The following is a 15,992-nucleotide window of genomic DNA, read 5'->3' as shown; positions in this document are numbered from 1 at the left end:
TGGAACCTTCACAACATTTCTGGGAGGTAGTATTGTTATTCCCTTTCATGGATAAAGTGATTGAGGAACAGAGATGGTAAGCGACCAGCCCAGTGTTATTCAGCTGCTAAAGGGTAGAAAGAGTTATCTATTTTATACATGGTATCAATAGTGTATATGGGTCAATCCCAATCTCCTCATTCATCCCACACACTGCTTTTTCCCGTTGGTATCCATATGTTTGTTCTCCACGTCTGTCTCTTTCTGCTTTGTAAATAAGATCATCCGTACCAGTTTTTTTCAGGATCCACGTATATGGATTCATCTTTGACATTTGTTTTCCTCTTACTGACTTACTTCGCTCTGTATGACTGTCTGTATAAAAATAGATAACTAATGAGAACCTACTGTAGACCACAGGGAACTCTACTCAGTGCCCTGTCAGGACCTAAATGGGAAGGAAATTTAAAAAAACAAACCGGGGATATGTGTTTGCGTAGAGCTGATTCCCTCTGCTGTGCGGTGGAAACTGACGCACTGTGAAGCAACTGGGTGTCGGCTGTCGCTTCCGTCAGGCCCCACTCCTTGTGACCCTATGGACCACAGCCTCCCAGGCTCTTCAGTCCACGGAATTTTCCGGGCTAGAATACCAGAGTGGGCTGCCGTTTCTTACTCTAGGGGAAGCAACTATACTCCAATAAAACTTAGTTGTTTAAAATGTACAGTTTGTGGCTGTACACCAAAAACTGACCTATGCTGCCATACACAAGAAGATGGCCACAGAGTCATTTTATAGTAAAACATATCTTGTGAATTATAAAATATCCATAAAAGGAATATCACATGGTAGTTAAATTCATAACAAAGAGTCTTTTTTGACACAGGAAAAGGATATTTCATTAAGTAGTAACTGCAGGATGTGAGATGATTTTAAATCTTAATTATTTGAAAATATACAGAAAGAAGTATGAACCAATGCTAAAGTATGGTGCACATTGAAATTATTTTCTTCTTTTCAATCTTTATTTTATAAGTGTTTCATAATTGGAATACATTACTTTAGAAATCAGAAAATTTTTTTCAAAGAAAGAAATAAAAAGAAAAATTTTTAAATTATGAAAAGGCAAAAAAAAAAAATTGGTATCAACATCAAACATAACACTAAAAATACCCACCAAACTCCCTCCATGTAAGAAATGTAATACTTATATCCTCCTAAATATATCTTATTGATAAGTAGCAGGGTGTCTATGACATTTATCAGAATAGCTTTTCTTTTGGAAATGACTTTCATAATTTAATATCTTAATGTTTTAAATCCATAATAAGCACATTAAAATTTTTGTATATACATATACAGAGAGCAGTGCAAATACCGGCTAATCTGTATACTGGGTTCTTCACATGTTGCATATTGAAACTCAGAGTTAAATCATCAGAATGCTAAATAATCTCATAATAACTTCATCTCTTAGCAGACCTTGAAAATTTTAAAAATAAAACAAACCAAAAAAAACCCCAGCAGTGTCCTTTACAAGACTGTGTTGACCTCAACCAGAGGAAATGAAGCTTTTCATTCTACCTGAGATAAGAGGATAGTGTTAATAATAAAATTGCGTCTGTGTGTGGTCGACGGATTGATTTCAAACCATAGGTGTATTCTAATTTGGTTATGATCAGTTGGTACTTTCCACTCATACTATATTCCTTTGTCTTTACATGATTGAGTATTCTCTCTCAGAAATTACATCAAAGCCTTGATGATGTTATTCCTAAGACTTAATGTGAATTGTTTGGCAGGTTAGCCATTAAACTTCATTGAGAATTCAGGCATTAACAATATTCTAAGAGCTTCTTGATGAAAGTGAAAGAGGAGAGTGAAAAAGTTGGCTTAAAACTCAACATTCAGAAAACGAAGATCATGGCATCTGGTCCCATCACTTCATGGGAAATAGATGGGGAAACAGTGACAGACTTTATTTTGGGGGGCTCCAAAATCACTGCGGATGGTGACTGTAGCCACGAAATTAAAAGATGCTTACTCCTTAGAAGAAAAGTTGTGACCAACCAAGACGGCATATTAAAAAGCAGAGATATTACTTTGCCAACAAAGGTCTGTCTAGTCAAGGCTCTGGTTTTTCCAGTAGTCATGTATGGATGTGAGAGTTGGACTACAAAGAAAGCTGAGTGCAGAAGAATTGATGCTTTTGAACTGTGGTGTTGGAGAAGACTCTTGAGAGTCCCTTGGACAGCTAGGAGATCCAACCAGTCTATCCTAAAGGAAGTCAGTCCTGAATATTCATTGGAAGGACAGATGCTGAAGCTGAAACTCCAATACTTTGGCCACCTGATGTGAAGAACTGACTCATTGGAAAAGACCCTGATGCTGGGAAAGATTGAAGGTGGAAGGAGAAGAGGATGAGATGGTTGGATGGCATCACCGACTCGATAGACATGGGTTTGGGTCGACATGACTCCGGGAGCTGGTGATGGACAGGGAGGCCTGGCGTGCTGCGATTCATGGGGTCGCAAAGAGTCGGACACGACTGAGCGACTGAAATGAACTGAACTGAACTGAGTGGCGATTAGTGAAAGAATTATTTGGGGTACAGAGACTACCACACCTTTAGGAATCCTTCATAAAGACTTGCTCATTTAATCGCTCAGTGCTTTTTGGAGATAGGCCTTCTTATCGACACTATTTTGGTAATGAGCAAATAAGCCTTGTGACTTCTGAGTAACTTGCTCAAGGTTGCACAGCCTGTGAAGACTCAGCAGGAATGCCAGCCCAGTTTTGTATGTCCCCAACTCCAAACTCTTTCCACCGTGTTTCGCTTCCTTTACAGGTGTGCAATATATAAGGAGCATGGGTTTTGTTTATGAGATATTCAGTCTTGACCTATGAACCCCAGTGCACCTATTTTTGTATTCTCTCTCAATTTGTATTATAATCAGTCAAACAAAAGATGGGTTGGATTAGCATCAAAATTCAACACAGATTGGAGTTCATTGAGTCCATTTTGCTTAGGCATCTGGATTGTATAAAACTTTGAAGTTTGGGAGTTTTTCTATGGTTATGTGAGTATAGACACACCTCTTCCTTTTAAACAAGTATGCTTACTGTGTGGGAGCCATTGACTTTAGTGATACAGTGATGAGCAAGATAAACGGAGCTCCTAATTTGTGAAAAACTTAGTTCTGAAAAGAAAAAGGTCAATATTTAAGAATTCAACCCATATGAAGTTTGTGATGAATATTTTGGTATAGTGGGAGGGAAAAAAAGAGAAGCTTCAATGGACATACACACACACTCCCACACATGCAAACTTCTCATTCACAGGATAGTGGATTTTCTGGAAATACTGTTGTACTCACCTTTGACCTTTGAGGTCAGATTTAGTGGACCAGACCTAAAATACAGCAGGCCGTCTTAGAAATTTGCATTTTTAGGTATTCCTCCTGAATTGCCTTGAAATTTTTATTAATTCTACATAGCTGAAAGTTCTAAGGAACACTGGTGACTGTATGAAGGGATGTGAACATTTTCTGAGCTAAATTTTTAGCCTGTATGCCAGAAGACTTTGAAAACCTCCTTCGTGAAACAGGTATGCTTTTGTTTGAAAGTCTTGGCTGAATCTGTTTTATTCTGTTTTCCAGAGAAGCCGTTTGAAGCAGAATCCTAAACATGCATTGTAGAGAAATACTCCTGACAGTTTGGGTACTTATGTTTATAAGCACCTCAGGTTAGTAATTATAATCAATCACAAGCTTGCTTCATTGGTGTTCTAGAGGGAATATCAACGTTTTACTTATTTATGTGGAGGTGGTTACTAAAGATGTTGAACTTATTAAAAATTGTGATTTAAAATTTTACTTTAGAAAATTACCAACCCTTTGATATCCCTGGCATAGAAAATGAGAGATTCATAGGAATGGAATCAAGTAAAAACTCACGTGAGGTTACTGATAAAGGAAAGATTCAACCCTGGGAGTTTATATAGAGAGCAGGAAGCGAAAACTTTTATTCTGAAATACGTTTGTCTGAGATTAAAATTGGCTTCATGTTATTTGAAACCAAAGAGATGACAACCATCCTTGTCACTGATTTTTACAAAGTTTTTCACATGTGATTTCCATCTCAAAGGGAGGTTATATCATGGCTCCCTGGGGTTTCCCTGGTAGCTCAACAGTAAAGAATCTGCCTGCCAAGCAGAAGACCTGGGTTTAATCCCTGGGTGGGGAAGATCCCCTGGAGGAGGGAATGGCTGCCCACTCCAGAATTCTTGCCTGGGAAATCCCATGGACACTGGAGTCTGACGGGCCACATTTCATAGGGTCACAAAGAGGCAGACACGGCTGAAGCTACTTAGCAAGCACGCATATGTAGGTTATATCTCTTAAACTGGAAAATATATCAAGCTTTTACTGACTTACCATCCTTTGAGGTGTCAGTTAAAACTAACACCCTCATTTACACGGTATCACACCTTCTAAGCTGAGGTCCTGAGCTGTAAGGTAAAGATTTCGCAACAACCACCAGAAGCAAGATTGATGTTCATTGTGTGCTGTGCTTCGAGGTTGTTTTGACAGCCATGTTTTCAAAGAATGCTTCTGCCATTGGAGCCACTTCCTGTCTACCTCGTGGTTCACAACACTGAATTAAAACCAGACAGTCGCTTTGAAAAATAAACCCTGGCTATAGAGATAGCACATACTTTGTATCCCCCCCAGAGAACTGCTTGGTTCAACGTACGGGTTCTCATGTTCAAAATGCAGTCAAAGGGAGCTTCCAGAAGACAGGATAGGGAAAAAGTCCATTCCTGCCTACTTTGAACTATTGGAAGTGAGGAAGGAGGGGAGAGGTGACTCAGGATGACCCAAAGGATCCGATAAATCCCTAAAGCCGAAGTGTCTGGATTAGTTGAGAAAGAGGGAAGGAGAGAGAGAGCTCAGAAAGGAGAAGTGACCCAGATTTGAGTAAGTCAATATGAATTAATCATCAATATGAATTATATGAGTCAATTATTGATTATCCACATGATAACCTAGAGAAGTAATGGATTTACACACACATAAGCATACTTTTAACCATCCTCTCCCTTGCCTGGGGACTGGTTAGGTAGACAGGTTGAAAACAGGACCCATGAGACTTCTGATGATTTAGGTGGGAAACTCTGAGGTTTCTAGGTTTCTTTTTTTTTTCCCCATGGTGATGCCTCAACTGGGATGTTTCAGGGTAAGTGTGGCAACACTGTGACCTTGGTGACTGTCATGAGTAACATTTTCTCTCTCAAGAGACAACGTGCATTTATTTGTCTTCCAGCTGCTGTAGGTTAAGTTCCAGTATCTTCCTGTTTGGGAGACGCTGTTGGAAATTTTGTCTTCATTTACCTTCTGCAAGTGCCTTACTGTTAGAGAGATTGACCTCCTGTTTCTTAACGCTGGAAAGGTTGACCCTAAAATAAGAACCCACAGAAATGAGATAGCGAGTTTTCCCAGGATGTTCTTACCAATCCAGCTTCTTCATCTGAAGAAAACTTACATTTGTCATTCTGTTCTGTTTTTTTCTTTTACTTTGCTGATCTTTAGAAGAAACTTGTACCTCACGTCTTCACATTACTGCAGTCGAAGGGGAACCTTTCTATCTGAAATATTGCTCATCCTCACCCAAGCATGAGAAAAAAACAACCACCATAAAATGGTACAAAAATGAATCGCATGGGCCTGTGGACCTGAGCTTGCGCAGTTCACCCAGAATTCTTTTGCGTGATTATGTTTTGGAGTTTTGGCCAGTGGAGTTGCATGACAGTGGGTCTTACTTCTTCCAAATGGGGTGAGTATACCTTCTCTTTGTGGTGGTATATTTCACAGAACTCTTGGACTCGGTGTGGCAAGTCAAATAAACAATAACTGGAGAAGTCTGATTATCCATATGTTTTCTTCTTCCTGTTCTTCCTACAACTTGAAGTAATACGTCATTGTTGAAAAACTGAATTAAATACTGCCCTATGTTTATTTTCTTAGTGATGTTAACGAAAGGGGATTGCTTCACTGTGACTTTCTTTTAGGTGACCCTTGCCAAAGATAAGTGAGGCTTCAATGAAATTCATTTTTTAATGCAGCTGCTCCTGTTGCCCAAAGTCACCGGTCAAAAGAATCAAGTGGTGCAGTCGTCATGATGTTTCTAAGCATGACGGGAAGCAGAGCAGATTCCAGGGTGATGACCTCAGATGGGGAGATGGGCTGGAATTGGTGTAGATACTCTCTAGTCCTGGTGGCCATAATTCTTTGGTTGGCTCGGTGGTAAAGGAAACGTCTGCCAGTGCGGGAGACACGGATTTGATCCCTGGGTTGGGAAGATCCCCTGGAGAAGGGTATGGCAAGCCACTCTAGTATTCTTGCCTGGGAAACACCATGGACAGAAGAGCCTGGTGGGCTACAGTCCCTGGGGTTGCACAGAGTCAGACGTGACTGAGCGACGAACACACACCCCCCAGTCCAGTGTTCAGGAGTTGACTGAGAGCCACATGGCAGTGCTGGTGAGAGATGTGTGTGTCAGAAGATCACAAACCTCCCTCCCAGGGCAGTGAGAGTGGAGCCTCCAATGGACTTTGCACAGCCTTCTCCGGACTAAGCCTGGATAGAGTCTTCCAGGATACCTGTAGTCAAGAATCCTGAATTCTATGAAATGACGGCCGCTCACTGAACGTGTCAGTGATTATTACTGAGCTTAGTTCTCTTTATACTTTATTTGGTGAGATGGGGAAGGAGTAACTGGGACAAGAAATATTCTAAGTGATGAACCGTTAGTGAGAACACGGATGATATAGTGTTAATCTGGTACCTCTGTGATGTTGTGTATGTACTTATGTGTACATGACATATGTGTGGTTTTCTTTTAAATTAGTTTATTTTTGGTTTTGGTTGCCCTGGGTCCTCACTTTCACTAGTTGCAGTGAGTGAGGGCTATTCTCTAGTTGCAATGATCAGGCTTCTCGTTGCACTGGCTTCTCTTATCGCAGAGAACGGGCTCCAGGGCACGAGGGCTTCAGCAGTTGTGGCACATGGGGCTTAGGTGCCCCATGGCATGTGGAATCTTCCCAGACTAGGGGTTGAACCCATGTCCCCTGCATTGCAATGTGAATTTGTAACTACCTGGCCATCAGGGAAGCTCCATGTGTGGATTTTTGTAGAGATTTGAGACTGACCTGTAGAAATCAGCTCAGGAACAGGTGCATGGTGATGGACCGCTGCTGCACACAGTAGATTCCTTCACGAGCACCTCTGGAGTGAGTCCCGATTTATCATCAGAGCCCTTGAGAGCAGAGTGAGACATCGCAGTGAAACCTTACTTGCACTTCTGTGGTTTTGCACAGAGTGAGGTCATTGGGGTTTGTTTTTACATATAGGAACTCCCAGGAGTCAGAAAGAAATTCAGAATCTCTTATTAACCTGTGAATGTTATGTGACCTTTTAACAGGGGTGATTCCAGAAGTGGGTTACAGCTGGGCCTTTCCACACTAAGGCAGACTATATAACTCACAGTTGGAGTGGAAGAACCGGACTTGGGCATCCATGAATGAGTCTCTTTTTACAAAAATAAGGAAACATTTTTTCACTGGATTGGTTACTGAAAAGTGGTATTTGAAAAATCTCTGTCCTAATGATAAAATATCTCTAAACCTTTATTTTCTAGAAATGATACTCATGACTGGAGATTAAATGTCATCCCAAGAACAAAACACAGCTGTTTTACTGAGAAACGGGTAACGAGTAAAGTTGTGGAAGTTAAGAAATCTTTGCAGATAGCCTGTGAACACAATTACTATCAACAACTGGTCAATAGAACGGTATTGTATAAGGTAGTGCATTTAAAATATTTTAACTGAAGACAATAGAAAAAAACAAAATTCCAAAAGGAGGGTCTGATGGCCGTGCAGCATTCTGGTCTCATAACATGTAACATACAAGCTCTGGGTCTGCACAGCTCAGCTGACTTGTCGGAGACCCTACTTCCGCATAGGATGCTCCGGGTTAGGTGTTCAGTACCCACGTTGAAGCTGCACTGGTGGTCAGATTCTTAACCACTGGATCACCAATGAAGCCCTCTTTATGCCTTTCTAATCAGTCCACTGTCTTCTGGGGAGGGACTTCAGCGGGGCTGGCTGGTGTGCTAGGAACACGATTCTCAGAGTAATTCTGCTCCCCACTCCACTACCAGCCCCTAGGTTGGGTAGTCCTGAATACATGGAACTAGGCTAAAAGCATTAAGAAATAGTTGTGTGGAAAGTTTTGACCCAAACGGGGATATTTTTGTGGTAGTGGTTTTTTTCCCTCTCTCTCTCCCCTTCCTCCACTTCCTCCCTCTCTTTGTGTAAATAAGAGAGAGATTAAAAGGAAATGATGAAAGCATTTACAATATCCCCATACTCTATTTCCCAGAGAATATTAATAATGCTAATGATAATACCAGAATATTAATAATGCTAATGATAATACCAGAAATAGGATTGTATTTCTTTTTTTCTTTTTTTATTGTTCACATATACCGTTTATTCATCTTATCCTTGTTAACAATATACATACATAACCATATAATTCAACAGTCATGAGCAGGAAATTAGCACTGATACAATATGCTTTTGACCTGTGGTGTTGGAGAAGACTCTTGAGAGTCCCTTGGACTGCAAGGATATCCAACCAGTCCATCCTAAAGGAGATCAGTCCTGGGTGTTTATTGGAAGGACTGATGTTGAAGCTGAAACTCCAATACTTTGGCCACCTGATGCGAAGAGCTGGCTCATTTGAAAAGACCCTGATGCTGGGAAAGATTGAGGGCAGGAGGAGAAGGGGACAACAGAGGATGAGATGGTTGGATGGCATCACCGACTCAATGGACGTGGGTTTGGGTGGACTCCGGGAGTTGGTGATGGACAGGGAGGCCTGGCGTGCTGCGGTTCATGGGGTTGCAAAGAGTTGGACATGACTGAGCGACTGAACTGAACTGAACAATATTATTAACTAAACTACAGACCTCATTCTAATTCCACTAGTTTATCTTTTTGTTTCAGGGTCCAATTCACTAACGGGAGTATATTTCATTGTTCCAGTAGAGGCAGTACCAAATCACTGAGACATTTGTTCAGAAATTGCTAGTTTTCATTCTCTTTCCCTCTGTCTCTAAAAATCTTTAACGTAACATTTTAAATTCTTGTCGTAGGATACCATTTTTACTCAAGGTATTTTAACTTGCTTTTTCTAAAACAGAACTGTGAAAAGATCGAGAACAATAAAAACCCATTTTTAAAGAATGCAGAGTATAAAGATCAGGGATACTATACCTGTGTGTTTTTCGTACGTCATAATGGAAAATTATTCAACGTCACCAAAACCTTCAATATTACAATAGTTGGAGGTAAGATGAATTTTAGAATCAGGAAGAAACAAATATGTCTTAGTAAAATTGACTGTTTCCTTTCTTCTAAAGTCATACAGGAAGGCAAAGGCAACTTAGTTGGACTTGTGACCACATCACTAGTTCACATATAAGGGTCAAAATCATTTTGGCCTCATCTTCCACTCTGAATAATTTTGCAGTGATGGAGTGAGGGTGGATAATGAAAGCTGATATAAGTGAACCTTGGATGTTCTTCCATTTGGTATTTCAGTACATGGTGGAATCTTTTCTTAAGCATCTGCTTTCACTCAATATTGCTTATTGAACATCTCTATTCAATACACTGAGTATTGGGAGGTAAGAAAAGCAGGGAAATATGAAATTAAGTGACTAATGTACTGTTTTCAGGAATTTAATTATATATAGTCAGGAGAAGTTAAAGCCAAATCTGAACTCTGGACCCTGACACTAAATTAAATCTTGGAGACAGAATTTTAGGTGAAGTAGAAAGAAATAGCTTTATTGCTTTGCCAGATAAAGGGGGCCACAGTGGGCTAATGCCCTCAAGATTGTATTTCAAAGGAGGCGTGGTCAGCTTGAGGACATTCTTCTGATTGGTTGGTGGTGAAGTAAGCGAGCATCAGCATGATCAGCCCAGTAGTAACCAGTCTGGGCTCTACATTCTTGTGGGCAGCATACCATTCGTTGTCAACTTAAAAAATACAACCTAAAAGTTGAGAGTTATGAAGCCCAGAAGGCAGCGTCTCAAGTGACCCTGAGAGAACTGCTCCAAGGAGGTGAATGGGGAGCCAGGTTAGAAGTTTTGCAACAAAGGGCAGGTAATCTGAACCTCAAGAATATTGTTAATTAAAGAAAACTAGATATCACAAGTTGAGGAATTTAGTGCTTTTCTGTGTATGGGAAGATACAAGAATCTGGGCTCCCTGAAGCCATTCCTCTGCTCTGCACCTTTGCTTCCATGATGGCTCAGCTGGTAAAGAATCTGCAATGCAGGAGACCTGGGTTTGATCCCTGGGTTGGGAAGATCCCCTGGAGAAGGGAAAGGCTACCCACTCCAGTATTCTGGCCTGGAGAATTCCATGGACTTTATTGTCCATGGGGTCGCAAAGAGTGGGACACAACTGAGCAACTTTCACTTCACTTCACTTCAGCTATCTGGGGCCAGTATCCTGGGTTTTCACATCTGGAGTTTCCTAAGGGCTCACCCTGGGCAGTGGCTGTAGCCTGGCCACTGCGAGATGGCAGGTATGCTACTTCCCGAGTTCCCTCAGGGCTCAGAGGCTCACATTAGTGCTGTGCTCATTTGCTTAGTTGTGTCTGACTCTGTGCAACCCCATGGACTGTAGCCTGCCAAGCTCTTCAGTCCATGGGATCTCCCAGGCAAGAATACGGGAATGGGTTGCCGTTTCCTAATTCAGGGGTTCTTCTCAACCCAGGGATTGAACCTGGAATGGGTTGCCATTTCTTCCCCCAGGAAATCTTCTTGACCCAGGGATTGAATCTGTGTCTTCTGTGACTCCTGCATTAGTAGGTGGATTCTTTATCACTAACACCATCTGGAAAGCCCTAGCTCACATTGGAGGGCTGCAATCTTTGATAAGGATAAGATGGTTGGATAGCATGACAGACTCAATGGTCATGAGTTTGAGCAAACTCCAGGGGATAATGAAGGACAGGGAAGCCTGACACACTGCAATCCATGGGGTTGCAAAGAGTTCGACGTGGCTGAGCAGCGGAACAACAGCAGCAGTCTCTGATGACTGTGACATCCTTTGTTAATTGGTGTGGCAGAAAGTATTCCATTTATCACTGCTAACTTCTCCCACCTGGTGGGGGTTTCAGTATTTGCAAAACAGCTCAAAGATACTGTTCTGTGTATCCCTTGAGGGGGAACCAGGACGCTGCCCCAAGGCTGCACTATTCTTTCTTGACTGTTCCTCCCTTGTCACCGCATCCTGGAAACTCAAGGTCCTGGAGGCTGAATGAAGCCAATTTCCTTTATTCAATAAACGGGGGACACAGAAAGTCTTTTGTGCCCAGGAGCCCCCTGGATCCTGCTCTGTATCAAGATAATGAGCCACATAGAAGCACCATGGAATATGAAATTGAAGTCATCTGTGAGTTTCTAAGGGTTCAGAAAGAGTCCAGAGGTAGAAGAGATGCTGGAGGCTGTTTGAGCTGGTTCCTAGAGGCAGAGCATGAAGGACAGATAAGAAGACACGCCAGGGACAGTCCACTCAGGCGAGAGCATGTAAGGAGCACAAGTGTGGAAGAAGCTTTACGTTTGGGGATGACGGCTTTTATGCTGGTTTACCATGAACCCAGACCCTATGTAATGGAAACACTGAAGCCTGGACTTGTAGGGTATTGGAGACCTTGCTTGCTTGCTTGCTTGGAAAGTCTCTTCAGTCATGTCTGACTCTTTGTGATCACATGGACTGGAGCCCACCAGGCTCCTCTGTCCATGGGGACTCTCCAGGCAAGAATACTGGAGTGGGTAGCCATTTCCTTCTCCAAGGCATCTTCCCAACCCAGGGATCTAACCCAGGTCTCCTGCATTGCAGGCAGATTCTTTACCATCTAAGCCACCAGAGCTGGAGACCTTAGAAGTAATTATTTAATTAAATCCCACCCAATGAAGATATCCTTCATATGGCTCAGCCAATAATAGATCATTCAGTCTCTTCTTGGGAACTGCCTTGGAAATGACCAAATCACTCAGCAGCTGGGTCCAGATTTTAACGCTTGATTGTCAACGAGTCTTTTTTTTTTTTTTCCATTGAGTCCACTTATGCCTTCACAATGAACTGTGGAAAATTCTTAAAGAGATTGGAATACCAGATCACCTGACCTGCCTCCTGAGAAAACTGTATGTAGGTCAAGAAACAACAGTTAGAACTGGACATGGAACAACACACTTGTTCCAAATCGGGAAAAGAGTACGTCAAGGCTGTATATTGTCACCCTGTTTATTATATAACTTATATATCATGAGAAATGCTGGGCTAGATGAAACACAAGCTGGAATCAAGAATGCTGGGAGAAATGTCAGTAACCTCAGATATGCAGATGACACCACACTCATGGCAGAAAGAAAAGAAGAACTAAAGAGCCTCTTGATGAAACTGAAAGAGGAGAGTAAAGAAGTTGGCTTAAAACTCAACATTCAGACAACCAAGCATATGGCGTCTGGTCCTATCACTTCATGGCAAATAGATGGGGAAACAATGGAAACAGTGAGAGACTTTATTTTCTGGGGCTCCAAAATCACTGCAGATGGTGACTGCAGTCATGAAATTAAAAGACACTTACTCCTTGAAATGGAGAAGGCAATGGCAGCCCACTCCAGTGTTCTTGCCTGGAGAATCCCAGGGACAGGGGAGCCTGGTGGGCTGCCATCTATGGGGTCGCACAGAGTCAAACATGACTAAAGCGACTTAGCAGCAGCAGCAGCAGCAGCAGCAGCAGCAGCAGTACTTGAAAGGAAAGTTATGACCAGCCTAGGCAGCATATTAAAAAGCAGACATTACTTTGCCAGAAAGGTCCATGTAGTCAAAGCTATGGTTTTTCCAGTAGTCACGTATGGATGTGAGAGTTGGACTGTAAAGAAAGCTGAGCACTGAAGAATTGATGGTTTTGAACTGCGGTGTTGGATAAGACGCTTGAGAGTCCTTTGGACAGCTAGGAGGTCCAAGAAGTTCATCCTAAAGGAAATCAGTCCTGAGTGTTCATTGGAAGGACTGATGCTGAAGCTGAAACTCCAATACTTTGGCCACCTAATGTGAAGAACTGACTCACTTGAAAAGACCCTCATGCTGGGAAAGATTGAAGGCGGGAGGAGAAGGGGACGACAGAGGATGAGATGGCTGGATGGCATCACCAGCTCAATGGACATGAGTTTGAGTAAATTCCAGGAGTTGGTGATGGACAGGGAGGCTGGGCGTGCTGCAGTCTACGGGGTCACAAAGAGTCAGATGCGACTGAACGACTGAACTGAACTGACGCCTTCCTGTAGTTTCCACTCGTGTCTGTGGTTGCCTTCAGTAACGCCACAAATTAAATCTGGTCCCTTCTGCAAATGACAGCTCCTTCAAGTGTCTGAAAACAGGTGGCTTATCCATCCTTCTTATTCTTTCCCAGGAAGCTGTAAACTCCTAGGTTGACTCATCCAACAAGGTGGTGGGCTCACAGTTTCTAGAGCTCATTTGCTTTAGCAGCATTTTCCCTTTTCTCTCCAACTGTCCACGTATATAACTTTATTCCATGCATGCATTGTGAATGTACAAATTACCACAAGCTTCCTGTCTTCAAACAACATAAATGTATTGTACAGTTTTAGAGGTCAAAAGTCTAAGATGGTTTCCCTGGGCTAAGTTCCAGGTTTCGGTAGGATTGTGTTCATTCTAGAGGCTCTGCAGGAGAATCAGTATCTTGCCTTCCCCAGCTTCTAGAGGCACCTTCATCCTTGGCACACGCCCCTTGACAGTGCCTTGCACCCAGTAAATCTATTTTGAGGCATTGAGGGCAGAGAGAAGGGAGAACATAAAGACAATTCCCAGTGAGTCTGCGTCTTCTAAGTCTGGAGGTTTCATTGTCTTCCTGCATTTTCTGGCTTTTAGCTGTGCTGGGCAGAAGTCATAGGTGGAATTGAGGGGAGACCAAGTTCAGTAAGCTCTCTCCAGCTAGGTGAGCTTTCAGTTGATGGAAAGTGAAAGGGCAACCAGTATTCCCTGCCTCCCTTATCTAATGAAAATACAATAAAGTAATAAATGTAAAGTGATGATTGTCAGAATGTTTGTTACCTGCAATAATAAGTATATTACAACAGATATTGTAATACATCTGTCTTAGCAAAGCTCCCTGCAACACTAATGCATTTTTCTTTTCTTTATTCACTTTCAGACCACAGTAAGATAATTCCAGCTCTTCTTGGACCAAAGATCGATGAAGTTAAAGTGGAACTAGGTATATTTTGACCAATATATATCTTGGGTTTATGAACGGGGGGCATAATTGAGTCTTTCAAGGCTAAATCTGGTTTTTTATTGATCAACATTGTGTTTGTAACACATATCATGTTTACTGAACAATATTACAGAAGCAGGAAAGCCTTGTCATTGTTTGAATGTTGCCCTTTTTAGTGATAGTTAAAATTAGCAATGTGTTCAAATGATTATGGAAGTGCCTATGGTTTGCAGACCCATGGTTTTAGTCACTTTCTATGTGGCTTTTCTATAACAGTAACTGTTGTTTAGTCACTAAGTCATGTCTGACTCTTTGCGACCCCCTGGACTGTAGACCTCTAGGCTCCTCTGTCCATGGGATTTTCCAGGCCAGAATACTAGAGTGGGTTGCCATTTCCTTCTCCAAATAGTAACTGTGGTCCTTTTTAAATATGAAAACTCAGTGGGAATTCTCTAGAGAAATTATTCAAACTTACTGTATGGTTTGAATATTTGATTAAGAGATTCACTTTGAATCAGTGGACTGACTTGACTGTTGTTTTTGCTGTTCAGTTGCTGAGTTGTATTGGGTTCTTTTGTGACCCTGTGGACTGTAGCCTGCCAGGCGCCTCTGTCCATGTACTTCTCCAGGCAAGAAGACTGGAGTGTGTAGCCATTCGCTCACCAGGGGATCTCCTGAGCCAGGGATTGAACTTGTATCTCCTGCATTGGCAGGGAGATTCTTTAAGCCTAAGCCACCAGGGAAGCCCCAGTTCACCCTGGAAGAACTTGATTCCTCACTGTACTTTCTGTCCAACTGTTTCTCTTGGTTTCCCCTGCACTTTGACAACTTTAATTTTTAGCTAATTTAATTTTTTGTCTTTTATCCATTTTGTTTTTCTAGACGTTACAGTGGGTGTTTTGGCCTGACACTACTTATTAGACTGTTGGTTGAAAAGAAAGTCCACTGGCCTTCCTAAGTTTTAATAATTGATTTCAACATAAATATTTGAATAAAGGCCAATTCATAGTTTGGTGATGACTTGTAATCACAACCTAATTTCTCTGCTTTATAAGTTTTTTTTTTTATGAAAACAAGGCATATTTTTCCTAGATGCAGCACTATATTAGCATTATATGTTACATTAATATACATTGGCTTTATTAATTTTAGCCTTTGGGAAACTTGAGTTTCTAAAATCAGAATGTTGGTTGTCAACTTTTACCTAGGAAAAGATATACAGCTCAACTGCTCTGCTTTGCTGAATGAAAAGGATGTAATTTACTGGCACACCCCGGGAAACAATAAAAGTGATCCTAATGTACATGAAGGGAATATGACGAGAATTAGGTATGGACATGTGATGTATTGTTGTTGTTCAGCTACTAAGTCGTGTCTGAGTGTTTTGCAACTCCATGGGCTGTAGTGTGCCAGACTCCTCTGTCCATGGGAGTTCCCAGGCAAGAATACTGGAGTGAGATGCCATTTCCTAATTTAGGAGATCTTCCCAGACCAAGAATCAAACCCACATCTCCTGCACTGGCAGGTGGGATCTTTACCACCGAGCCACCAGGAAAGCCCCTGTGTCATATATATATATATATGTATATATATATATATATGATCAAAACACCAGACTCCTAAAAGACTG

The 15,992-nt window shown here is 41.8% G+C and overlaps 1 protein-coding gene across 2 annotated transcripts in view; it reads left to right on the top strand.

Annotated features, from left to right (window-relative positions):
• The window catches only part of IL18R1 (interleukin 18 receptor 1), a 37,170-nt gene that overhangs the window by 3,827 nt on the left and 17,351 nt on the right, over positions 1 to 15,992 (top strand). Inside the window, exons 2-7 of one of the 2 annotated variants that reach the window (XM_069583741.1) lie at positions 3,637 to 3,722; positions 5,569 to 5,812; positions 7,676 to 7,841; positions 9,247 to 9,394; positions 14,300 to 14,362; positions 15,571 to 15,691. In XM_069583741.1, coding sequence (XP_069439842.1) covers positions 3,665 to 3,722; positions 5,569 to 5,812; positions 7,676 to 7,841; positions 9,247 to 9,394; positions 14,300 to 14,362; positions 15,571 to 15,691 — 800 coding nt within the window. In that variant the 5' untranslated portion in view covers positions 3,637 to 3,664. Of the gene's footprint in view, positions 1 to 3,636; positions 3,723 to 5,568; positions 5,813 to 7,675; positions 7,842 to 9,246; positions 9,395 to 14,299; positions 14,363 to 15,570; positions 15,692 to 15,992 lie in introns of those variants that run through there. The other variant, XM_069583742.1, reaches the window with a different exon arrangement.

This window comes from Ovis canadensis, chromosome 3 (genome assembly GCF_042477335.2).
Source record: "Ovis canadensis isolate MfBH-ARS-UI-01 breed Bighorn chromosome 3, ARS-UI_OviCan_v2, whole genome shotgun sequence".
Lineage (NCBI taxonomy): Eukaryota > Metazoa > Chordata > Mammalia > Artiodactyla > Bovidae > Ovis > Ovis canadensis.
Note: the sequence above shows the minus strand (reverse complement) of the source record. Positions and strands in the feature narration are given on the sequence as shown.